Source organism: Dicentrarchus labrax, unplaced genomic scaffold (genome assembly GCF_905237075.1).
Source record: "Dicentrarchus labrax unplaced genomic scaffold, dlabrax2021, whole genome shotgun sequence".
Classification (NCBI taxonomy): domain Eukaryota; kingdom Metazoa; phylum Chordata; class Actinopteri; family Moronidae; genus Dicentrarchus; species Dicentrarchus labrax.
Genome location: NW_026136724.1, coordinates 10,746,931 through 10,773,703, shown reverse-complemented (window position 1 = coordinate 10,773,703; position 26,773 = coordinate 10,746,931). Strand labels below are relative to the sequence as shown.

Genomic DNA, 26,773 nt, shown 5'->3' with positions numbered 1-26,773 from the left:
CTTCAGAAAGTAACTATTGCGTTACTTTCAAGTACATTTTTAAATGCTCAAATGTGACCCAACCTCCCCCCCTCTTTAACGGAACTTAAAATACATGTGCATGTTCAATTATTTATAAATCTGAATATTATAATGAAATGGGCACTTAATACAATACATTACTAACAGAAACAATGTACACAAATCTAAACTATTTTAATGTTGCTGTGGGACAAAGTGAGACTAGCCTCTAATCAAATGCCATGTATGTAGATATTATGTTCATATAGTGGATCGATACAAATAACACAATAGGTGCTTTGGAACTTTTGATATTTATTGCCCCTAAACAGGCCACAATTCGGCAAAATTAAATGATGCTTGTTAAGCACTATACCAAAAATAAATAACAAATATATACACTCTTTGGAGTGCAAATAAAAAAAAACTTCAGACAATTGGTAGAAAAAGTAGAACAGTGTAACAATATGAGGTGCTTTCAATCTAACTGAAAAGTACAATGTATAGCAAAACTAAGGAATCCAAATATAAACAGGTAATACATAAGAAATAAAAAATACATCTCCATAAAAATAAATCTCTTTCTCTGGCTATTGACAATCTCACTTCAAGAGGCTGCAGCCAGTCAACAAATAAATCTAAATTAAATTATGCTCTTTAAGCAATGTACCAAAAATTTATACAAACAATATATACACTCTTTTTAGTGCAAATGTCTGATGAAAAAAACAGCTTCAATTGTAGAAACACGCCGCATTTTTGGCAGTAACGGTAACGGCGTTATTAAGATGGGAAGAGTAATCAATTAGATTACTCATTACTGAAAAAAGTAACGCCGTTAGTAAAGCCGTTATTTATAACGCCGTTATTCCCATCACTGGTTTAGATAGATAGTTTTTGCACTAAATTTATTTTATTTTCATGCATTTTTAGGTCTTCTAAGCAATCTTAGACTACAGCTTTTACCATGGTTACAGATTTTCTATTGCATCATCGTTTGTGTTGGCAAACGTAATGGTTCACAGATACAGATCAGAACAGTATGCTATTAGAGTGAATGGCATTACAACAACCTGCGTAATGTTACAAATTGAATCAGTATAGTACATAGCCTACATATCTGCATACATGTTGGCTAGTATAAATCTAGTCTGTTAGTTAACATATTTTAATTATCATTAGTTCGTATCATTGTTTGGTTATTATCTTCAGTCTTCATTGGCTGAAAATCGCATATGGCCAAAGATTCTTATTTCCTAGAACCTAAACAATACAAAAATGTAATAAGTTACCTCGTTCACTATTGAAATGTTAAATGAAAGTCCTATTATTGAATCAAGGAAGGATAGGACTGATGGGACTAATAATTTCAATCAAGAAAATGACCCCTAAATCAAATAAAGTTGATTTGGACCAGAAACCAATGAGATTTCCTACTAAAAACTATTCTAATAGCTCACGTTTTCTTTTCTTTTCTTTTCTTTTTTTTTATAGTGTAGCGTGCTGTGGAGTCTGCCTTAAGAGACCTTTTAAAAACAATAACTTTTTTATACAACTCTCCACATTCATGGTTCAGATTAAGGGAATTATAAACTGCCTGACAGATAATTAAACCATTATATGTTGTCTATTCTCCTAATCATGTTAAAGATGGGTTGCCCTCATAGACGTTTCCTAATCTGATAACATTTCTCCTTTTCTTCTGATATGACTTGTAGAAAGGCATTCCCTTTGTTTTCTGGATTTTTGTGGAATCCAGTTTAAATGTCGATTAGTTTTTCTTCCAAAGCAGTCTGCAATACCAGTTTTTCCACAGGAAGGACAGGGGAGAACAAAATAGTGACAACAAGAATATGCAGAGTATATGCCTAAATTAAAGGTTATGCCATATCGCTTCCATATTAAAAGATAAGTGCAAGATATTTTGTAAAAATGTGGAAACAGTGACGTGACTCACAATAGTTTATCTTCATCCTAAACTAAGTAATGCGTTTCCAATGACCCGTTAAAATGGCTCAGACTGTGAAAAATCCAGAGGCACAAACTCATGGCAGCAGTTATGGGAACTTTGGAAACAAGACTTGATTCAGTTTGAAGATCAATGTTTAGAAAAGGGGAGTGTATTTTTGTGAAAAAAAAACACAAAACACAAAACCAAAGATATTATGTAAATGATTACCACCTTAGCTGTGATTAGCAAAATCGTAGAGGAAGTAATCATCCATGTTTTTCAAGTATAAAACTTTTTGATTTTTTTGAAGAGAGCTGAGAAAATCGATACCACTCTCATGTCTTTACACTAAATATGAATCTACAGCCAACTGTCGTTAGCTTAGCTTAGCATAAAGACTGAAAACAGGGAGGGAAAGCTAGCCTGGCTCTGTCCAAATGTTAAAAGATATGCCAGCTTCTCTAAGGCAAATTAACATGTACAAACTTGTTTGTTCAAACTGTACAAAAACCATTGTGTAAAAACAACCATTTATGGTTAAAGAAATAGCCTGATGTCTTGGCTGCACTTTAACCTTAGAAGACCCATACTGTCCTGAGACATCCTCGCCAAAATACTACGTATTTGTTTGTGTGTGTGTGTGTGTGTGTGTGTGTGTGTGTGTGTGTGTGTGTGTGTGTGTGAGAGAGAGAGAGAGAGAGAGAGATATTCCAGTGATGAAGACTGAACTATGAAAAGGAGGGAGGCGAAAAAAGAGACACAGCTTACTTAAAAAAAAAAAAAAAAAATCAAAGAATTGGAATAATTGGCATAATTCAAGGTGGCTGGGCACAGTCAGGGGGAGTGTCAGTGTTGGGCGAATCTTTTGCCATCCTCAAAGAGAGACGGTCTGCACAATTAGCCACGCGAACTCTGACCCCGCTCAGAATAATTAATGAATAACAGAAGGGATAAAGACAAAAGGCGCAGAGCGGTCTGGTTGAGTGGCGAGCGAGGGTAATACATCAAAGAATGCCGTTAATTGGCCCTGTGGCTTTCATTCTTTGCCCTATTTCTTTCAATTCATTGACTCAAAATAATGGGTTCAGGTTCATTATCAACAGGTCGTAAGCCCTGGGAGTGCCAAAATTCAACAGGAGAGTCAGGGGTGTGTGTGAGTGTGTGTAAGCTTGTAAGTGCATGTGTACAAAAATTGTGTGTGTGTGTGTGTGTGTGTGTGTGTGTGTGTGTGTGTGTGTGTGTAATGGCTTAGCTTTCGCCTGGCCCCCCAAAGTCCTGACGACATCAATTCCACACAGGGAAAACTAAGAGTTGTATAGTTGGGTTGAAAAGAGAGCAACAGGCCGCGATTATCAAGGTCCTTTTAGTTGCGCAAGAGCATACAAGTATAGTTTTTATCGCGGGTGCAACAAGTGTCGTCACAATGCTGGAATATAACTGGTACGGACAGGTAAGTGAAACTGACACACCTATTCCTGTGAGGACGCTTTCAGAAGCAAACTCAGTGTTGACGATCACAACAAGATGATGCTTATATGATGCACAGCGTAAAATAATCAAATCATTTTCAAAAATTGCAGGCTTCCAACTATATTTCCATGACTTCAAATCAAATTTCCAAACAATATGTTCGTGTCATGTGTGCTTTAGATAAAGAGTGCCCTTGTTTCAGATAGCTGTAAAAGGACTATGACGAGTCTATTACACGTAAAAAATAAAATGAAATAAGCACCCATGTCGAATTTAGGGCTGCATAATGTAAATTTAAAAGGCATTAAACTCAATCAAATTCAGAGTGGTATTAAAATAACTCAACACTGAAATGTCTGTGAGAATGATAAATACCAAACTAAACAGAATCAAAGCATAGCACTGCACTACAAATCTGACAGGAATACAACTTGATTAAAAAGTAGCGGAGGCACTGAAACTGATGACGTAAGGAGCAGAGAAAACATTACTATCGTTATTACAGTACTGTCCAACTCTCTGTATGGGTACATACACTTGAAAATATGTACTAGGTGTTAATAATATTAAATAATAATAATAATAATAATAATAATAATGTGATACAGGTACAAAAATTACAAAAACTTTGAAATCTGAGAATTTGTTTGTTTGTTTGTTTGTTTGTTTTGTCCAGTAAAAGCCACATATGTCCAGATTCTGTGATTATTGGCTGTGAAATTTTGTATGTGACATGAAACATTAAAAAACCCATTGGATTCTCAAAATGTATGGCAAAAAAATAAAATACTGCATTAGATGAAAACAGAACGCTCATAAAAAAAGACAATTTTTCAAATCATAAATTTGGTGAGAACTTTAAAGGAATGAAATGTAATTTAGCTGTTAATGTTGATACTTTTACTCTTAATAAAGCACAAAGTAAACAGTAACAACAGCACACATTCTGTCTTGAGTTCACATTTTCACACCAGTATCATGTGGAAATGTTTTTGGGTGGATTTATGTATTCAGGGTGTATTATGTATTCATTATTAACCCATTTAATCCCACTGCCAGGTATGATACAGGTAGTGGGATTAAAAGCCCCAGGTCCTGGCAAAAACCCACAGGTCATGTGAAATTACTCCCACTGACATTCAGAACCAGACACACCATGAAAGAGTAAGGGGTAGGAGGGGTGGCTAACTCAATCACCGTAACTTTGACTGCTCACGGCGGCACGTGATTTTGTGAGAAATACCTCACCGCTTATTACACTCTAAAATATTTCAGCCATCCTCTTGGCCGACCACAGCAGAGTTCCTTCTCTCTGCTGGTCCTTTAATTGCCATACGAAAGGTTTCCCATACCTGAGTGAGCCATGTCAAGCAATTAATACCCTGAAATACGCCTTTTAAGTGAGTCTTTTGGTCTCTGGGACTCCCCATTGTGATGAAACGATTGGTGTCGTCTCACGTTAGCCTCGCACAGGTGCCTTCTCTGCCTGCACATCAGATCATTAACATAACCAGAGATGGAGGGATATAGATAAAAAGATAGACAGGGGGAGTGAGATAAGGTGTAGATAGAGGGAAGGAGCAAAGGAGAGAGAGGGAGAAAGTGAAAGGATAAATCAAGATTATTTGCTTTGGTGGGACTTGCTTTAAGTCTTTCCTAAGCATAAAATGCACTCATGAACTCTGGATAGTTCAGACACGCACAAAAAAAAAAGAGGGCTGTTAATGTAGGCTATGCAGACTCTATTCACAATTTGCAAAAGCTCAAAGGATCAAAGGATTTTTCACATTTTAGTCCAGAAACTACAAATCACGTTCACTGACAACCATTTTCCACAACTCGCAGTGATTGGTCTCCATATACATTTATATTTACGGCATTTACTTTTTGTCAAAGTTACATTATAATCATGTTATACTAAAGATAAAAGGATGGACCAGTGGCATTCTTAAAATTCTTGCTTGGTGGTGTGTTCAAGGACATTCAAAGATCCAAGACTTTTAGTGCATTATGTTCAATAGCTGCAATATTAAAACATTACCCAATAAAGATAATATAACTATCCCAACTCTCTGTAACTATAGATGTTCTGTGTAATGCATATGTGAGTTTGAATAAGATGATTTCTATAATGATTTATGACTTCTGTAACATGTTGAAATGAACCAAGACCAATGGCTGTTTGAAATCAATCTAAAAACTTGGTAAACTGTAATGTACATACACATATACAGTGTGTAGTTAATGGACTAAAACATGCGCAACCATCAGCAAGGTCATTTAATCCCTAATGCATTTGCACTGTTGCAAACTGTGCACACTTCTATGTGCACAGTTTAGATCATGTTGCTCAGTTGAAAGTGATCAGATGTGATTATTAATTACAGAATTAAAACAAAGTTTCATTGTAATTTCAGGTTCACTGATGAGATCTTTAATTGTGAAAATGTCACAGACTGCAGGAGAAAAAAAAACAGTAAAGCAACATTGGTTTCAGTTCATGCATGGATTATCAACGCATAAGTAGAATAAATGCAACGCATGCTTGAACATTGACACTGGTGGGAGCAGAGGAGAGCAGTGTTCAGAGAGCTTAGTCAAAAACATCTCCGACGGATAGCGGATGTAATTCAGTGCAGTGAAAATGAGCATATTTAAGTAAAAGAACCCCCTAATGTTCAAATGTTTAAACTTCACTTAGATGTTTGACCTCTGTACAGTATAATGTCCATGTAGAGTTTGATACAAGAAGGCTGTTTTCACATTCAGCTGCTGAAGGGGGGAAAGTTTCTCTGTGCTCACCTTAATCTGACTTCAACATGTACATGATTTTGTAACATCAGAACTAGTCTGGGAACCAATCATGGTCCAGTATGCAACTTACACAACTGTGAGATGGAAAGTTGAAATCTCTAGTGTTCATGTTTTGAGATTGGACTTTTTAGTGAAGTAGGCAACATTTATTTTTAAAATAAAACATATTTGCATATTTATAGATTATGGATTTTTTAAGAAGGGTTTAACGAGGCAATTCAACTTTCTTTGGAAGAAACAAATCTGACAAATTATTTTGTTTGTCTGTATGTATTTATTGGATTTTTATATGTCTTAAAATATCTGGATGGGATATAACAGAAGCACAATTGGCATGTCGAGTTGCTGTAACTGCATTATAAAATATAATCGTTCACATATTTTTCTCATAATCCTAAAGGATAAAAGGATTATGGTTATTTTCCTGACAGTGAGGGAGGAGAGAGGGGTGGATTGAAGATCATACAAAGCACAGGACTTTGGCAGCAGAGGTCTTGTCCTAACACTACTGCCAGACAAGAATGTCGATTAAGCTCAATGACAACTTTTTTTTTTATGTTCAATACTAGTGTTTTTAACATTTGCTTTGGCATCTATGGTATTAGACAACTAAAACACTAAGGATAGGAAAAGATTTTGGTTATGGTTAATGTTGGTCAATGGGAAGCAAACTCACCCTACTTCCTGTACTGGTACTTAACATTGGCAAAGGACATATATCGGAGTCGTCCAATATGGATGTTTTTCCTTGGTATTCCTGGGCTGTTTTTAGGTTTTACAAGGTTTTACAACACTTGGTTACGGTTAGGGAAAGAAATGGCTGCTAGCAGACTTACACAGAGGCTCCCACTCTTACTATCGGATGTACAAATAAAATAGACAGTCATGTCAGAGGTAGACAACCATCCTTTATGAAAGTGTAGGTGATGTTTAGTTGCATTATCTTGGTTCAATTCGGGGTTAAAATCATTCAAGGTCCATGGGTAAAGCTAACAAAGGACCAGTTCTGAGTTCTGAGAGCAACTGTTCAGCTTTGGTGGACCGTATTTGGTGAAAAGAAGAGGCTGGCATGTGCATCGGAGGAGGCACATGGTCGTCTAGCACGGCGAATTAGAAATGATAAGAGAAAACTCTGTAACACACTTGGAACTGGCACTGACTAAATGATGGAGAAACTAAATTGAACTCAGGCACAGCTAATTACCCAATTAACCCGAGACTGGCAATTGGAGTGATGAGAGAGGACGACTGGCAGAGCAGCATGATCCAATAAAGTAACCGGAAAATAAATTTTGAAAAAAAAAAATCATATTGATTTTATTAACAAAAAAAGAAGATTTATGTGCTCTTCGATACACTGATTTAGATTTGGGTGGAGATTTTTCAACAAATTCTCAGTATAAGGCTGCGTGCTGCACGTTGTATTTAGAGAACTGCTGTATTTGGATTTAAAGTTTGGGAAAAGAATATGATCATAACAGTGCATGAGAGAGAGAATCAAGGTAATACACAAGAACTATGTTGTAATGACATAATCCGGATGCAGGTCAGAGTAAAAATTTAACAGACCTGCATATGATAAAAGCCTGAGCTCTTCTGGCCTTTCCCTCTCACTCCCCTCACTTTCATTCTTGGTCTTCATCTCATGCACTGCTGGGAAGAGGGGCACTGCCTCCCTTCGTCACAGAAGCTCACCCGTTCAAACGGCAAGGGCACAAAGATAGCCGGACAGAGCAAACAAACAGCTCTTTGTCCACAGCACAAACCATACATTATTATTTCTAGCAAGGTCAGAGTTGATTTCATTTTCTGCTTAGTTCTCATTAAACAGCTATTGCATTATTTAATTTTCCACAATTAAGTTAAGGGGTGGGAAGGGGATCAATACATCTCCACCAAAAGCTTTTGAACAGTGGCTTACAAATTTAGCCCACAAATGCACTTTATGTTGGTTAGGGAGAGTAGCATCCTCTTTTTTGATGCGATGTTAAGATTCAAAGGTCAGAGGAGCTGCATTGAAATAGTTCTGATTTTGATCTTCACTCTATTCAGTTGCCAGTACTGAATCTTAATCAAAAATATTTTTTCTTTGAAGTTCTCTTAGGATTTGTACAAAGATAAGTAAGTTCAAAGAAAACATAAACACTCACTCAAATCATTCACTAGTCGCTGAATACTGTTGTATAGTGATTCCCATGATTCCCCAATGATTGTGCACTAGTTCAATTCATTTGAAAAAGTAGAAATTAGGAATTGATTATAAAATATTTCCTCTTATTTAGTCGGCTCTAACAACTACATGTTGCGATTTAGAGCACATGCAAACTAGTTAGTAAGAAAGAAGGGCAGTTTAGACAGCTACAGCTGGCTAAAAGTAATGGATGGTTGAAATAGTTAGATAAAAGTAAGTGATAACTGGTAAAAGCATAAAGTAGGCAAATTAATAAATGTTTGAAAATATTTGAATATTTGAATTTGAAACTGAAATTAGATAATAACTGGTTAAAAAGATAAAAGCAGTGATGAAACAGCAAGGAAATAAATTATTAATAAGGTAGCTAAAAGTATAATGCATAAACAGATAAAACAGTTAGCTGAAAGTATCTTAATAGATAAATAGTTGAAGTAGTTAGCTAAAACTAACAGATACACATTTGAAATAGCTTAAACTAAATGATTTCCAGCTTAAAGTAGTGGATAAATGATTGATATAGCTCAAACTAAAATGATTTAAAAATGATCTTAAAAGCCGTTTCTGTATGTAGCTCTGTCAGAATGTGTAGTGAATATTATTATACCCATGGATGTATAAAGAGAACCGGATATAGAGTTTCATTCCTATGAAAACTGCTCAGTGGCACCTGAAGCCACTTCTCGCTGTAAAGAAATGATCCAGATGAATGCATACTGTGGGACTGTGCTTCCTGGGACTGATTATACCATATACAGTGGAATCAACTTAGCCCACAATGCATTGTAAAGAGTATACAGTTAACAATTCTAATTAACTACTTTGCAAAAAAGCCACATTTAAACTTACTTCCACAGATGACAGGAATGATAAGAGTGTCTGAAATTGCCACCTGATGCAGTGTGGTACTATATATAAAATTCCCTATATATCAGGGCACCTGTATAGCTCACCTGGTAGACCTGGCAGTCCTTGCTGCAGCGGGCCCAAGGTTAGAATCTGACCTGTGTCCCTTTGCTGCATGTCATCCCCTCTCTCTCCTCTCTTTCCTATCAATCTTCAGCTTCCACTATCCATTAAAAAAAACAATAAAGTTCCCTCCCTCTTGATATATATACATACAAATATATAATGTGCAGTGAACAGCCACAGTGAAGGATTTCAGATATAACTTTTGTAATTGTAAAAATTAGTTATATCATCAATAATGGATGCATAATAATCCACTTGCTTGTTACATCATGTTGTCTAATGTTCATATTGAGTTAGAATACAAGAACCTAATGTTATCCATCTCAAATAGGTTACACAGGACTAAATTAAATAGCTTGGAAAAACCTCCCCCAGTTAATTATTTTATTTCCTTTTTTTTTTTTTGCATTTCTTCCGTTTTTGTGTGAGAATCTCTCTTCTCCCTGACACTGTCACATTATCGAAAATATTTTAGCCCCTTCATATGTGTCTTGACCACTCATTTGTGCCATGTTCTCTGCTTAAGTCTAGACAATACTTTTCAGATCATACGCCTACTCATCCGCTCAAGGAGGAAAGTTTCTCTGTGCTGACCTCAGTTCAACACGTGTGCTTACAAGATAATTTTGTGACATCAGAACTAGTTTGGAAGCTAGTCACGGTCCAGTATGCAACTTACACAAGACTGGGGACATGGAAGCTTGAAACTTCCAGCCTCCTAGCTGATCAGAGCAAACAACCAACTCTTTGTCCGTAGCACAAACCATATATTATTGGTTCTGGTAAGGTCAAACTTAATTGGATTTTCTGCTTAGTTCTCATTAAACAGCTCTTGCATTATTTAATTTCCCACAATCAAGTTAAGGAAGGGGAGGAGGGAGGGGGGCAACGGTAATCAATATATCTCCAAATCATCTCTTTGATTTATTCCTGTCATGTTCTCTGCTTCAGTCTGGACAATACCTTCAAGTTATATTTACTTGACAATCCATGATGTCTTATGGCATATACATGAAGGAAGATTGCTCCAGAAATTGTCTTGTGACAGTTTCAGACTACAAAAATATTAAAAGCAATAATTGTCTAGATTTTAATTATTTAAAAAAATGACTACTTTGTACTTATTAATAAATAATACTAATTCAGAAAATAAATATTGTATTATGGGGACAAAGGTAAATACACTGCCAATATTGTTTTCTGTCTAAGCCCATATATCCAATACAAGCACTCTTTATCATTCCTTTTTTTACTTATGTGAAAAAGACAAATGTTTCATAACAGAGCAAGGCAAGGTTCTGACAGCAAAAGCCTTAATTGCTCTGACTGACATAACTACCAACATACAGCCCATACAGTGTAGCGTTGAAATTTTACTGACTTGAATCATTTACTTCTCTAAATGTTTGCATAGTGTACAAAGAGTCAAAACACTGAATCTGGTGTTGGCTCACAGCACACCAGGACAGGGGGCATGTCCATCGACCCTGTTACTGGATCTACTGTACTCTGTCGTCACCACTCGTTTTTCTGTATCACTTGTTTTTTCAATTCTAACATATTTATCATTTAATATAAATGACTCCACAGTGGTATTTCCCATTATATGTTATCTTAATTTCAATAATATCTGATATGCAGAAGGACGATTCTAGGAAACATTCAAAGGAAGAGAAATTGCACTCTGTTCTCTAAAAATAATAATAATGAAAAGTTTCCCCTTTGTTGAAGTTGAAGCTGCAAATATATTAGTATATTATTGTTTTTAAGAATGTTAAATACAAGAAAGATATTACATCTGTATCATATTAGATACTTGATGTGTGAAGCCCATTAAATAAGTGTGAGAAAATAGATGCAGTAAACCTTTGTGTAGACGTGTAACCCTGACATAATTCAGCTGGAGTAAATAGTAAGGGGGTTTTGTTATGAAAGCACGAAATTGGTAAGGTACGCTCAAAGTCCATAAGCTTCTTTTGAGAGTGTAACATGGATTTCTCTCTCTGTGTGCTGATCATTTTGTCTGTAGGCTGTTGCCCAGGCTTGAAAGGCTTTTACTTTGGTGAGCTGGGACTGTCTCGCAATCAATCATGTGCATAATTTTAATAAGACTTCATCTTCATAGTTATAGTTGGAGCCCACCGGGGCTTCTTTTCACTGTCTGCCAAAGTGAGAGATTAAAGTTGTCTACAGTACAGCCTTCTGACATCATTCAGAGAGGCAACGCTAACACCCGGTCTATCCTGTTCTTGCTCACTGGACAGTGAGGGTCAAGGATGAGGTGCCCCTTTCAGGCCCACAACTACTACACAGCAGTTTACCCACAATCCTCTGCTCTGTATTGCTCAGCGGCTTTGATTGGTTTAGGATCGGGTCCTGTTTTCCTTTGTTTGTTCACTTGTATGTGTCCTTTTTATCACTGCAAATCAAATTTAGGTGATTTAATATTTTAACTTCACCGCCTTAAGGGTGACAAAAATCTTACCGTTTTCAGGTTGTCCCAACAGATATATTTTGGGCACAGAAGAGGACAGTAGTATGTGATAAACTGGTGTATAATTAGATGACAAAGTTGACTAAAGTAATAAAGTCATTTTTTGCCTTATTTGTGTGAATTTGACTGCTGGACTGTTTTTGTCTGTGTTTCTTCGCCCCAAACAGCCAATGTGTCTACAGATGTTAATCATCGAATTTTAACTTTTTTTTTAGCTTGGTGTTAGCTGATGGGTACTTGTCATGGCATATCTGAAAGCTTGGTCAAAGGTGCAGGTTAGCCACTGTAGTGAGAATATGTCAGAAGGAGACATTTTTATTGGTAATGAACTATGAGTGATTCTAACTGTAACTAATGAAGTATGTTTAAATATTGAACCTTTTTTGGCTGTGGTAGCCTTCAGTGTTACAACATTGTATTGTATGCAACTAAAGAAGTAAACACACTCTAACCTTTACTAGTGTTTGTGTGCGTGTGCGTGTGCGTGTGTGTGTGTGTGTGTGTGTGTGTGTGTGTGTGTGTGTGTGTGTGTGTCTGTTTGTAAAGGACTGTATGTAGAGGGTCTACAGTCTCTCAGGTGTTCCTGTGAACAAGCTCCTTTTCACTGCTCACAGAGAATAATGTGCTCTAAGTGATTTAGCAGCAAAGATTGTATTATTTCATTTCGACTAATTACATCTCCTCTGCACTGACATGAGGACAGGCTGCACTGCATCCTCCTCTTCATCTTTCTCCTCCCGCCCTCACTCACTCGGCTTTATAAAGTCTTTCAGTTGACTGAAACGGTTGTAATGTAATGCAATGTTCGTTATTTGTGAAATTGGGAGTTAATAAGTCATAACACATATTTTTGAAAATTGAATTCACCCAAGAAAGATTAATAAAATACTTCCGCTTCTTCTTTTGTATGTTATTTAAGGTATGTGTACTTATCATACATTTATCTTTTTGATAACATTTACATTACTACATGTTTAAAAATAAAACTTTAGCACTAATACAATCATTCAGACTACTACTTGCTACAAAATTAGCTTGTTTTCTAATAAATAACACACTATTCTAATAGTTTTATCCCTTGAGGATATCCAGTTTGTAGCTAGAAATGAAATAAAATAATAAAGTAGTAACAGTTTACTTACTAAATCTACTTTTTCTTTTCAAAATGTACCACATAAAGATATTCTATTGTTTGTATTTTGTGTTCTACCACCACACTTGTGTATGCCGCAACAGCACTTGAGAAGCTGAATAGTTTCAACAACAACAAAAAATGCTTTGCAAATGTACATTACAATGCAGGAAATACATTAAGAATATACCTAATGTGTTTTGGTGAGAAATGTTAAATTTAAATCAGGAAAATCATGTCAAAACTCCACTGGGTACCTAAGTCATTTTCCGTCTTTACTTTGAGTATGAGTTTTAATTATTTTTTACACTGCTGTCGAGGCAGACCATTTTCATAAATTCAATATTTCATCAAGGTAACAAGCACACATGCACACACAGTTTCACGTGTAATCCAGTTAAAATGGCTGTAATATTTAATTCATATGAGAATCATTAAAAGTGCAGTAGTGCCGTGTCCATTATGCATTCCTTTTCTAGCAGGATAAAACAGTCCTCAGATGTGGGAGCTGCACTTTGAAGTGTTGTCTCAGAAGCAGGCCAACTCTTACAGGAAGTCCCTGATGTTTAAAACATGCCATGCAGGGGGACTAACAAAGGTGAGCACTTGTGGCTTGCCCCAAGATGAGCCAAAAATGGCCAGCCAGGAATTTGGGCTGGATCTGATGGACTGTGTACACACAGCAGACATCAAATAAACAAAAAGCAGACAAATATACACATGGGTAATGGTGAAGTTGTGAGAACACAAAATACAGTCACAAAGACACAGCAGACATGAGGAGTATGTGTCTTGTTGCCCTTCAAAATGGCAGCAAAATGATTTAGACACAGGAGCATAAATAATACTCATCCGTCCAGCTGACTGCGACGGTACAGGCTATTAATCTGTTTGGTTATAATGAGAACTCCTTTTGTACAGATAGCATCAAGACTGGCATTCTGTATTTAATGAAATCATCCACCATGGACACGTGTGGGACAAATTGCAATTTAACAGCTGAGAGGAGACATTAGCTTATTATGCATTAGTGTTAAAATGATTCTTTAAAAACATAATCTGTACCGGCTTGATTTAACTGAATCATTGTGATTCGATTTGCCTTATTACATTCAATGTCCTCAATTGAAGTTCTGATGTGTTTATTATTAAGTGTATCAAAATATACAAAACCCTGTGTTTGCAAGTGTTTGCAATAATCACTGAATCAGTCGTGAGTATAAAAACTGTGGTTCTCAGTTTTTCAGGACTCAGGACCGCCCTGGATTTCACTCCAGGCTTAACAATCAGGGACTCATTTGCATAGGCAAGGTAAATGCAAGTCAAGTAGATGGTAAGACAGAAAAACAGAAGGGGAGGAGGTGCTTGGGATTGTCCCAGTTTCAAGCTGGGTGTCCCAAGTTCTGACAAACACTAAATTGTCCTGGTTTTACCACAATTAAAACAATAATTCGAATTTTATACTTGTTTTCAGCGCTTGCACGTTTGTCATGTTCTGTCCCATCAATGAAATACCTAACCCAATATGAAAACATAAACAATGCACCACATGTCTGAATTTAACACTGTATGTGTGTGTGTCAACCACCTGCTTGCTAGCAGCTAGCTGTCATGCTACATGAAGAAAAAGTTGGTCTTTTCCAAAGTAAACTGTGAAACTGTTGGCTCACATTTTTGCAGGCAAACACTTCATGTTTTGCCAACCCTGCTTAGGAAGTTGGACTCCACTTTCCTGTATTTAATAAGATCTTGGCTTTTTATTTAGCTGATTGTTTTTATTATCTAAAAGGTTGGGACTAGAGGGAGGATTTGCAATGACCTCGTTCAGTTTTGCTGTGTCTAGGAATTCTCTTGAGAGCCATTCTGGGAAGGCTTGAGTTGGCCTTTGTTGTGGCCAGATGGTGACAGGGACATGATAATTTTGTGAGTGTGTTTTCGTATATTTGCACACATACTCAGTTTCCATTTTCGTGTGTTTCCCTAGTTGAATCTGTGACTGTAGTTTGATGGTTTAAAAACCTTCCAAGGGAAGTGGGTGCCGTTAAGATAACCTGTGAGAATGTGCTGAGCTGGGCTGGATGTTCTGCAGGAAGGAAAGTGCGGTGATCCACAAGCAGGAACTCAGATTCTGTCAAGTTATTACACCCCTGCACACACACACACACACACACACACACACACACACACACACACACACACACAAACGCACAAACGCACACACGCACACACACTAACCCCCCAAACTGCCATCTGTATTTCTGCTTTAGTCAGGCCTTTCCTTGACCAAAAACACACACTAGTACTAACACACACACAGGAAACGGCCCGTGTGGCTCCCAAATAAGCTGATGTGTCATGCCTTCCTTTCCAATATTTCTGCAAAAGCTCAGGAAGGAGGGCTGCAGCACCTCTCTTCTTCTTCCTCTTCTTCGCCCCGTGTCTCAGTGACACACAGCTGTGGCCGTGATAGTTCTTTTGTCTTCTATAAGAATTTGCAGCTCCTGCGGTGGGAGACGCTGCCACTCTGGGAGCCATGAGTCGTTGTTGTGTGGTCAAAGTGATCACCCTGACAGAGATCCAGCTTCTACAGGTAGGGGGAGCGACTCAGCTACACAGGCCAGGGAAATCGGAGCACAGATAGATAGATGGATGGATATAGAATAAGGCATATGTGTGTAACTGTGTGTGCATTTGTTTGTGTTTGCATGCAAATTGTCTGTGCTTTGTAAAAGGCATGCACCTACAACCAGAATAACTGAATAGCCACCGTGGAATGCAAACTTTGTGATCAGTTTGCTATCCCAGTCTTATCTTCCCTCACATTTCGCAATCTAGGGTGTGTGGTCACAGCTATTTACTGGTTAGCAGGCTCAGCAAAAATAAAGTAAGCTTGTCTGAGAAGCCTTTTTGTTCCACTTTCATCTTATCTCTGTAGATTCAAGATGGGAAAAAAGATAATTGAGCATTGCTCCTCTGCATTCCCTAACTGTGTCAATATGTTGTAAAAAATACAGATTTTTGCAGAAATGAATCCAAACCTCCTACTAGGTTTTGCCCATAATTTGTACAGCTAAGTTAATGTCACCATCACCCAGTGTTTCATAAGTTCTTGGATTTTTCTGAAGTGAAAGGAGAACTTGAGCAATACTGAAACTGAGTTAGGCAAGAGGTTTTCATTTAGGAGAAACACCTGTGAGTTTGTCTGTTACAATGGCATTGTGAGTGCAGCATTTCTCAGTGGGACTAAAGAAATACACCTTTTAACTTGGAGGTAAATCACATCACTATTAAATACATCTCACAAATTGGGGCTCAAGAAATCATGATTTGAGAGAACACATTAAACTGGATTTAGCACTGAGGGTTTGTGTCTGTAAAAGTTGCTTTTTTTATCTTTTAGTCCAGAATTTGTGGTTTTAATTATACATGTGTATACATATGTGGGATATGGCTGTTATTTTCTCTTGAGGGGCATTGCTGCGACATGCTTTATAGTTGCAATCCTGAGTACTTGCTTGCATGAATCAGATACATATTCTATATAACAGCTGGAAAAAACGTGTGTGATGCGACTTCACAGGAGGGCATAGTAGAGTATTTGTTGTATTTGATTAAGCTGCTACATGCATGTTAAAACCAGTGCAAGTACTCAAATGATGTTAGTGAAAGAGTTAGGAGAGGTTTAATTGAGAAAGAAAGAGAGAAATGGGTTGTGTGTGTGTGTGTGTGTGTGTGTGTGTGTGTGTGTGTGTGTGGAACGAGGGAGTTGTCTGCTTCTGACATCTTTATTTGAGTGGTCTAAATGTCTCTAATGAAGATAATGAAGTTAAAGGGAGATGTAGCTGATTTCCTAATGTTCTTTCAGCAGGACGCAGGAAGCACGAATGCAAACCGGACAAATATTATTTTATTATTAAAACGTTACGAAACGTGATAAACTGTGCTGAAAGAAACTGGAGAGATATATTAAAATGTTGTTGCATCAAACAGTGGCCGTATGCAAAACTGTCGGGAGCTGCGTACAAAGGCAGAAATCAAATGCAGTGACTGATATCATTGCTTTGATATCAGTAAAATGTGGATTTTAGCCCAACATAATCTGCTATAGGTTTGCACGACAGGAATAACTGTGCAAATGAGTGTAGATGGAAAGTGAACCTGTGACCTCTTCTCTACAAGTAACCACAAACAGGGCCTCAATTGTTTAGCAGGTGCAAGTAGCCGTATTGAGAAAAACTGAAGTGTGTCAAACTTCAGAATACTCACTACAATCCCAAACTTGAGCCATGATTGATTAGATTCTTATCTCATTCCTGTCCCTATGTGTATGGCGGACATTGATAATTTTCAGCATGTCCTCTTCACACATGCACAGGCCTGCCATTGTCAAGGTTGGCCTCAGTGACTGAAGCACCATTACTTCTCAAATCTAATCAGATTCCCTTAAGTGGATAACAAGCGTGTCTCCGGCATTTACAGTAGTGAGAAAGCTGAAGTGAAACCAGGACAAACTGTTGTCACACAAAGCAGATGTGGTGTGTAGCAGTACTGGCATCCCTCTTGCTATCCGTAGTGGAAAAAAATGTTGATTGGCTAACAACTGGCATCTTGTTTGGCCTGGAGAAGTCAGATAAGAGCTCTCAGTCACTACTGACAAGTTGAGTATTGTAATGAGCCTGTTCTTAGTTAGGTGAATAAGGGCAGCTAGTTTAGCTGACTAAGAGAATTTAATGCTGAGTTTTAGTATAAAGTTTTATTCCGGAGTTGCCATCACTAAAAGTACCAATCACTATTTAGCAATGTTGTGCTAGTTAACATTTAACCCATAAAAACTGTGGTTGTTACTAGAAGTCTGAAAACATGGGCTACTTACTGGCAAGCTACTCATTTAAAAATTTCTAGCAATTCTTCCTGTGAGATAACTGTCACTCGCTAAAGTTGGCCTTCCTTTTGATGCTTTATTATGTGTGATTTCACTTGATAAATGACACTTGTATAGTAATGTACTTTAAAAATGGCATGAGGGGGGAAAGAATGAAAAAATAAATTCCTCTTTCATATCACAAAATCCAAACAGCTCTTTCTATAGCCAGTGTCTGGTTCGTCCCTTCAAGGCTAAACTAAAGGTAACAAAAACATAAGTCTTATTTCAGATGGTTATACACTAAAGAAAACATATCTATGAATATTATATTACATTTCTGCCAATAGATCTTCCTAAATGTTACACACTGGACCTTTAAGTCACACTGCATAGTGTACCAAATCTGCTTAAGCACTACACCAGCATTTTTGTTTATCTGACTTTCTTCTACTTCAAATTGATTTCCTGAGGTCATGGAAAAAAGTATCCATGTAGTTTAAAAAAAAAAGAAAGAAAAAGAATTCAGGCAAGACTATATAGCACACGATTTTGACCAGTGAATAGAATACTATTATGAGGAAGTACAAAAAAATCTAGGTAAAAGAGTCAAGATGACCATCAACTGACAAGAGAGACTAATATTATAATACCACTGTTAACAATACAAGTATTATTATTAAATTCTCTACAGACCATGAACAAGCACATTACAACAGTGAGCTTCTTTGTGAGCTCCAGACCAGTAAGTAAACTAGACGTTTTAACATACGATGTTCCCTCTAAAAATAGCGTACTGTAATAAATACCTCAAAATAGCTTTATTGCAGTTATTGTTTGGGAAAATGATGACACCAAACTGTCTGCATTCAAACCAGTACATGAATGAAAAGGCTTGGTTAAAAATGGCATTAGAGGAGTTATTTAAAATCCCCATTGGGGAACAAGGGTCAATTGTGCTGCCACAACCCCTGGAGCCGGCAGCAAAGGACTTTGGGAGCTGACCACTGATTGGTCAGTCAGACAGAAAAGGGCGGTCCGAATGAATTAGTGATAGACGCTAAAGGCAGACATCCTGCAGTGATCAAACCCTGGGTGATCTGACAGTCCACCGTTTGAAGTGATTATCATGCTATGCAACAAAAAGGCTTACCCCCAGTTTTGGGCCTAATTAGCTTACTTAGGGCCCTTTAAAAGACATTGGTAGGGGACTGGAAAGTACAGACACTTACTGAGAAGTCAGCAGAGCAACAGGATACCAGCTGCAGCAGACCTGGATCTCTAAAGTTGACCTGTTGCTATACCAAAACAAACCAATCTGAAGATTATATGCGTTTCTGAGAATGCCACACTTAACCGACTGCAGTTACTACACGATGCGGGACGCAACCAGAGCTTCAAATGTAAGGATATCTAAATTTAGAAAATTCTGAACTACTTGGTAAAATGTTTTGTTGAACAGTGTTATTATGTTTTCTAAAATAACACATTGGTAATTTTTTTATTACTAGTTTGGCAATCTTGAATGCTGGCAATATATAATATATTGTGTTATTGCAGATTAGGGTACGAAAGTAACAAAATGCTATGTATTTAGTTTGTCAATTTGTGTTCAGTTCTGAGGAAAAAGGCTTTTGCAATTAATCACATTTATCATCAAGAAACTGGGAGTGAATTTAGAGAATATGATATGACTTTACTTGGAGAAGGGTCTTAAGAATGAGTTCTACTTCTCATAAAGACACTTGCCAAACATGACTCACTTTAATATGAGTGTTAACTTTAAGTTCTACAAAATATAGCACTGCTGTAAGTCTGTAAGTTTGCTCCGTGACTAATGATAGGAAAATCCTGAGTCGCATTCTGTGTGTTGAATCAGATCATCTTTTTCGCAAAGCTGCTGTGAACTCAACTTGTAAAAATGTTGTTAGTCAGCACTGTTTCAGTGGTTTGAGAGAAAATGTGCACTCTCCAACCTCCTACTTAACTGAATTGTGTATGATTTGTTTTTGCTGCAGGTACACAGCCACCTGGAGAACTCCAAGTTCCACCTCCACCAGACCCAGAACCAGCAGGTCAAGCAGTATCTGACACTGGGCACAAAGCTGGCCTCTTCGGCCGGGCAGGGCCACTCTGTTTCGCATCCACATACCCCCGGTCAGCCGCTGGCCACCTTGCCAATCATGAGGAATGGACACATGCCATCTGTCAGCGACGGCAGCAACCCCAACAGCCCTGTTACCCTGCTCACTATGGCCAACCACGACAGCGAGGTGAGTGGAGTTAAGGAAAAAGAAAGCGAAATAAGAAATTAAGATGTTGCTGAATATATGGAACTGAAATTGAGAGAACTCAAAATGTGCCTACTAGTGACAGGAAAAGAGTTAAATTGCAACAAAAAATTTGAACCACAGACTGGGTCACATACGGACGTACTGTGGGTCATAATTTTTGTAGATTTCGCAACATTCTTGAGACGTTTTCCTGTCAACACTTCACATTCTTGTCAAAAGAAATAATTAGTTCTGTGTCCACTGTTTATGTTAATTATAAGAATTTGTTCTTAGTCTTGCTCTTAGTCCTTCTAAATTCTTTCATTAGGAGAGATAAATCATGGCTGACCATTTGTTTGGATAGACAGTCAACATGTAATATAATTCACAAGTATCAGTGACCTGTACAATTTCTATCTGGATTGGGTTTGAATCTCAGAGTAGTTCCAACTAATCATCTAAACAAAGTGATGCCATTATTGATCTCCCTCTCTCTCTCTGATGTGCTCATCAATAACTTCAGACATGTAGTCTCTGATGAGAGAACCCTTTCAAAGGAGGAAACTAGTTTGATAACAGATGCGCGTTTCTCCCGCCAACACTGCTAACTAACTTATGAATGACATGGCGGCCGAGAACTCGTCTGTTATTGGATTAGTCTCTGGACAGTCCCTCCCCTTTTTTCATGTCTATTTTGGTTTGAATGTTTCAAAAGATCAGACTTGGACAGGATTGAAATCCTGGCAATAAAAAAAGCCATCATGAGTCTGTCCCTGAATACACTGAAATTACTGTTTTCTTTTAGTTTCCAATGGATGAAGTTATTGATGACCTAATTAGTCTTGAATCCGGTTTCAATGATGGAGGCTTGGATTGCATGGACTCTAACATCCTAATGCAAAACAATGTAAGTATAAATCCCATTAACTACAGCTTCATACTAACACTGTTTAAAATGTGACAGACTATCAACAGTTTGAAGGTCTTTTGTATTGATTTCTGCAACATGTTCTTTGTTTGTTTAGTCGCTCACATTATTGCAGTTAGGTTCATGTCAAGGGAAGTTCCTTAACTAATGACCTCTTTCTTTTTAAGTTGAATGGGGACTTTGAAAGTGGGGTTCCTCCATCCAAACATTTAGGCACAGGCTTGACTAGCTTGGGAAAAAGGGGACCTGTGTTAGTTTGAGGTCAGCTTAAGTCTAGAGATGAGTCAAAGTTCATTAGGGCTTAGGAACATTTCTCACACTACTAACGAAGATCAACATTGCAGATTAAGTTAAAAAAGAAGGACGTTTTTTGGAGAAAAGTATATAATTAATGACAATATGACAATAGAAGAAGCAACATTTATAGTAACTGTCTTACTAAGTTCATTCTTGGGACGCCAACCAACTAGAAATTGCAGCACAGACAAGCAGGAATTCAAAAACTCTGAGCAAAAATCTGGGACAAGGGGTCCATTTGGCCAGAGAACATAGCAGCACCTGAACCAAATACAGAGAGAGTTTGTGGGATGGGAACACTGGGAATCTGACCTAACTCCTGAAATACAGAGAGACCCAGAATGGCAGACAAAGAATCATACACACAGATAACGGAGAAAAACACTACAGATACTGTGACAGAGAAGGAATGAGAGTAAGGAGGCAGAGATAAGGCGTGAGGGGTGGGGGGGAGAAGACGGGGAATGGGAGAGCCAGTAGGTTTTTAAATGAGGACAGAAGCGCGACAGAGGAGCGAGGAGTTAGATATTTTGTTGGAGAGAGTTACTGAGCCATTGGATTGGGCTAATGCATACACTCCCCATGGGCTTGTTCAGAAATGATACCATGCTTAAATGGATCAATTCATCCTAATTAGTCATACAGTACGATGCATCACGCCGTTTCGCCGTGTCAACACATCCAGGAACACAGACGGGAGAGGGATTGAAGTGATTACAATAGGAGTAGTAGGGGAATTGTTGCAATCTTTCATTTTGATAAGCACTTTTGTCCCCTCCTCCTCCTCCTCCTCCTCCTCTTCTCCCATCTTGTTGAGATAATGAGAAAAAAAACGCACATGCAAACCAAACCGACTGCAGATATCTGAAATGTCTGCAGTTTCTTCTGTTTTGTTTCTTCTCTTTTTTTCCCCTCTTGCTTTCCATTCCTTCCCATCTCTTGACTTGACATGCAGCCTTATCACATTCACCAGTCTCGTAGTTAGATTTGACACACTTGTCGCAGATAAAATTGGCTGTGCGCATCTTGGAATGCATGGTGGCTTCTGTAGCATTTCCCCATAAATGCACAAATGCGAATTAGACACACATGTGTGTCAGCACGCTATATCTTCACATCTCCCCAGTCCGTGAAAAGACGTCTTATCACAGAACTGATGCATGCTTTCCCAGACAACAAGAGACCCGTAGGAAAACAGTTTTGCCTCTGTTCAAGCAGTTGACCTAGCTAGCCTTTTCATCTAATGTGATGCTATTTTCAACACAGAGCGCATCTTTGTGTAAGGAGCACTTTCAAGTGGAGGGGTTTTGAAAATGGTGGCATTAGCAGATCAAGGCACTATGGCCGGTCAAACCAAACCTCAGAGGGCTGCAAGCCTGGGTTGGAGGTCAGGGTTAGGGTCAGCTGGAGTAAAAGCTGTAGGACGACCCTTTGTTGACAGCAAGGTTATGTTCTTGTTAAGTCGTTTTTTGCTCTTTGTAATACAAAATGAGCAGGCAGACTGAACATGGCAACCATTCATGACCACAGCGCTGCCCTGTCCTGCTTAGGGAGACGTGGATACTACAACTCCCTGCTGGGAAGTCCAAAGCCAGAGGCCTGGGGGCTGACAACCTTTTTCTGCCACTCTCTGATCACTCCACTCGCCTCTTTAGTCAATGCTAAACAAAGCCACACAACAGTTTAAAACAACTATTTGTGTTGTGGCTTTTGTTAAAGTGTGAAAGGCGCGTGTGAAATACAATTGCTTGCTTCTCCTGTGACTTACCATATTTCTTTCTTTCTCTCCCCCTCCTCTCTCTCCCTCCTAGGTGTCCCTCAGTGGCAGCATGCTGGACGTCTATGGGGGTGAACAAGGTATGAACGCCCCTAATGGTGGAATGAGCCCCACATCTAACCCCACAAAGCTCACTGTTAAAAGGGAATACACAGGTATGAACTCATACCATAGTACTGATCAAACAATTAACCAAGTAATGAATTATTACAATTCTCACATTGCTGTAAAAGTTACAATTCCACACATTCTGGTTGTTAAGACATTTTAGGGAATTATAACAAAAGATAATTCATATTTCTCTTTAAAACTTCTTAACTAAAGCTCTGGGTGGGTGCTAATAAAGACAGAGTGTACCTGCATTAGCTAAAAAGGGCAACTTCTTGTGTGTGTGTGTCTGTTCCAGCCAAAACTGAGTCCAATTATGTGTGTCAGGCAAAATAACAGACAAATGTGTAAGCTGATTTGTGTCCAGTGTTTGACAAACACTATCCTGCTTGTGTTCTGTTAATAGACCGTAGAAACGTGTAGACTTTTCGTCACAGTACAAAAAAAAAAAAAAACAAAGGGCCCTTTAAGACATTTATTAATGTCATGCATCAAGCAAAGAAGCCTAATTGATTTAGGAAACAGAAAGTATGCCTGAAGAACCCTTCACTCTCAACGGGCAAATAAGTAAATTGCCATCTGTTTCATTTGAGTGTGGGCAGAGAGGACAATGGGCTGTTACACAGAGTTTAAATTGTCTTGATTGAATCAACAGAGACAAATTGGGAAATCCAATCTCAGGTCCCCAATTATGTAATTTAGAAGAATGCGAGTACAAATATGGATGCACTGGCATTTTTGTCCCTCTCCCGGAGAGATTAGTGAATTTGCTAAACTGTCTTAATTATGGAGTAAGCAATCTAAAAGTGTTCACCATTTTTTTTCCACAATGAGCTTCAGACATGCTTGAGGGGAATAAATTAGGGTCTTTCAGTGTGTGTGTGTGTGTGTGTGTGTGTGTGTAAAGAGGTCGAACTGTCTGTGGTAAGGGCTGATGAACGGAAACTCCACATTCAGGCTGACCTCACCACTGAACTCCCTCAAAACAACTGATTGTGCGTCTCCTGACTGGATCTTTTGTGGTGTTTTGTGTTCGTTGTCTTTCGGTTCCTAAATTAGTGTGCGTTACTGATCAATCCGTTCCCCTCTCTGATTTTTTTTTTCCGACAGAACTCGACACAAGAGTGATGGCCAAAGAGAGGCAGAAAAAAGACAACCATAACTTGAGTAAGTGTCTCCCTCTGCTTTTCAGCTCCCTAACAGTTTATCATCTGAAAGTAAGTTATGGCTATAGCCTTTAGAACTGCAGCTGACAATGCCCTAATCATCTCCTGCTCTTTTTTTGTTCTTGCTTAGTTGAAAGAAGACGAAGATACAACATCAACTACAGGATTAAAGAGCTGGGGACACTCATACCAAAGTCAAATGACCCGTAAGTTGCAAAATCTCAATGTATTTATTGAAACAATGCCCCTGCCTTCACCTACTTTATGTCACTGAAACAACTCCAAGACCTTGTCTGGCTAGGAAGCATATTAAATTCCAAGCACAAAGACACTCTAAACGTTGTTCATTGAATTCAAATGAGTACTCAAGCACATTTCAGTCATATTTCAAGGGTGCACTTGAACTTCCATTGTAGTCTACGCTCCAAGAAGCTGTACATCCTCTCGCTGGGTCCCAGCAGTTCAGCTCAAAGCATGAATGATGAGGAAAGGGTCAAATGCAAAGAAGCAGGCCACACCATTTGAATCAAAGTTTGAAGCACAATTGGAACATAGAGATGGAGTATGGAGCTGAATTGAAATCCACCGGCCATCTTTCGCAATTGAACTTTGCTTCAAATTTAAATGGAGGGTTAGCGTTGTCGTCGTGCCATTAACACGGGATAAAAGAGATTATTAGCGCTGATCAGACCAACGTCTCACTCGTGTGGAAAAGGACAATTTTACTGCAGCTCCCCTTTCCTTTTTAAAAAAGCAATAATATCTGCAAAAGAATGACTTGCACTCTAGCACCTCAAGTCCAATGCTCCATTTCCCCCCTCCCGTCCTCCTACTTAGCTCATTTTCCCTCACCTATTTTTACTCGAGGATTAATTTTACCGAACAAGGAGGTACGAGAATGGACTTTCCACATAGCTACTTAACTATTCTATTAAAATTCCCATTCAGTGTCCCCATGTAATGTCCAAGGATGAATAATTGTCCCATGTAAATCACCATTTCTTATTCATATCATAAAAAGAGGAAAAAACCTCTGTGTTAAAACTCCCCCCCCGTTTTTTTTATTGCGTAGGATATTCTGCCGACATCAGGGGGTTCTGTGTAAAAGGTTATCTTTAACATTTCTTCCTTCTGCAGCGACATGCGCTGGAACAAAGGCACTATCCTGAAGGCCTCTGTGGAGTACATAAAGTGGCTGCAGAAGGAGCAGCAGCACGCTCGGGAGCTGGAGAGCCGTCAGAAGAAGCTGGAGCAAGCGAACAGGAGGCTTCTGCTGAGGATCCAGGTACTAAAACAGAACAGCATAAATGTGTTTTTATGTTATATACAGTGATAAATCACAATAATATTAAGATAAAGTGACAAAAGTAGAGTTTTTGAGGAATATCGCAACTCATAAATCTATATATCTTCTGTTCAAACAAGCAAAACAGTATAATTATAATACTGATTATTCTTAAAAAGGAAATGCACCTGTACAATATGAGTTATGAGAGAGGTTAAAGAGTAAACTTGTGGCAACAAGGAAGATTAAGGCATACAAAATTGGGTGTTTATAAGCTTGGTAACAAACTATGTTAGACTTAGCTATGAGATACCTAAAATATCTTAAATATCTTGTATAGTATATAATAATACACAACCTTAGACTTCATGCATTCCTCAACACAAAAGCAGTTTTCCTCCCAATACATTTTAGTTTACTCCTTAACAAATAAGGTTGGCCAATCAACTCACTAACGCCCCACTAATGTCTTAGTCCGAGTATAGGATCCAAGTAAACCCCATTTTCACATTATTGATTTATTTAAAAACAGCCTCCTTCAGGCATCTAACAGGCCCTGTTCTATTATGCCAAAGATCAGTTTGGTAAAGACAGAGGGCTCACTCTGTCAAGTGAGTGACTCAATCATCCCTATGTACTTCACACCTCTGCTAATTTCCACCTCCAAAGCTTTACGAGCCTACAACATAAACTAATTTCCACTTTCAAAGCTTTACGACCCCAAAACGTTAGCAAGACATCCCCCACCGCCTCGCTCCCCTACTGTTGTTTACATGGGGTCTTTCCACTCTTCCTATCTCTGCTCTAAATCTTAAAGCTCAACGCTAATTACCTGATGACTGAAGACAATGACTGCAGCACTTTCAGTGAGAAAAAAAGCAGGTCAGAAATAGCACAACTTAAAGAGATACACTCATGTTGTGGTTCATTGAATTTACTTCAATGATGGGAAGAACACAAAATCTGTAATCATCTTTAAAGATGACTAAACTAACCAGGAAACACTGACCGCCAATGACGTTAAAAGAACAGTTAACAAAGGTCAAACAGGGCT

At 38.2% G+C, this 26,773-nt stretch overlaps 1 protein-coding gene and 1 long non-coding RNA gene across 10 annotated transcripts in view; one reads left to right on the top strand and one right to left on the bottom strand.

Moving 5' to 3' along the window:
- Window positions 1-26,773, bottom strand: part of LOC127358782 (uncharacterized) — a 102,264-nt gene that overhangs the window by 12,928 nt on the left and 62,563 nt on the right. The window lies entirely within an intron of this gene.
- tfec (transcription factor EC) overlaps window positions 1-26,773 on the top strand; it is a 47,585-nt gene that overhangs the window by 19,160 nt on the left and 1,652 nt on the right. For 2 of the 9 annotated variants that reach the window (XM_051392149.1, XM_051392150.1), the window contains exons 3-8: window positions 19,904-20,158; window positions 20,964-21,065; window positions 23,195-23,315; window positions 24,379-24,435; window positions 24,565-24,640; window positions 25,572-25,719. In XM_051392149.1, coding sequence (XP_051248109.1) covers window positions 19,904-20,158; window positions 20,964-21,065; window positions 23,195-23,315; window positions 24,379-24,435; window positions 24,565-24,640; window positions 25,572-25,719 — 759 coding nt within the window. Of the gene's footprint in view, window positions 1-15,432; window positions 15,615-16,171; window positions 16,296-18,701; window positions 19,289-19,903; window positions 20,159-20,963; window positions 21,066-23,194; window positions 23,316-24,378; window positions 24,436-24,564; window positions 24,641-25,571; window positions 25,720-26,773 lie in introns of those variants that run through there. The other 7 variants (XM_051392155.1, XM_051392158.1, XM_051392154.1 and 4 more) reach the window with 7 other exon arrangements.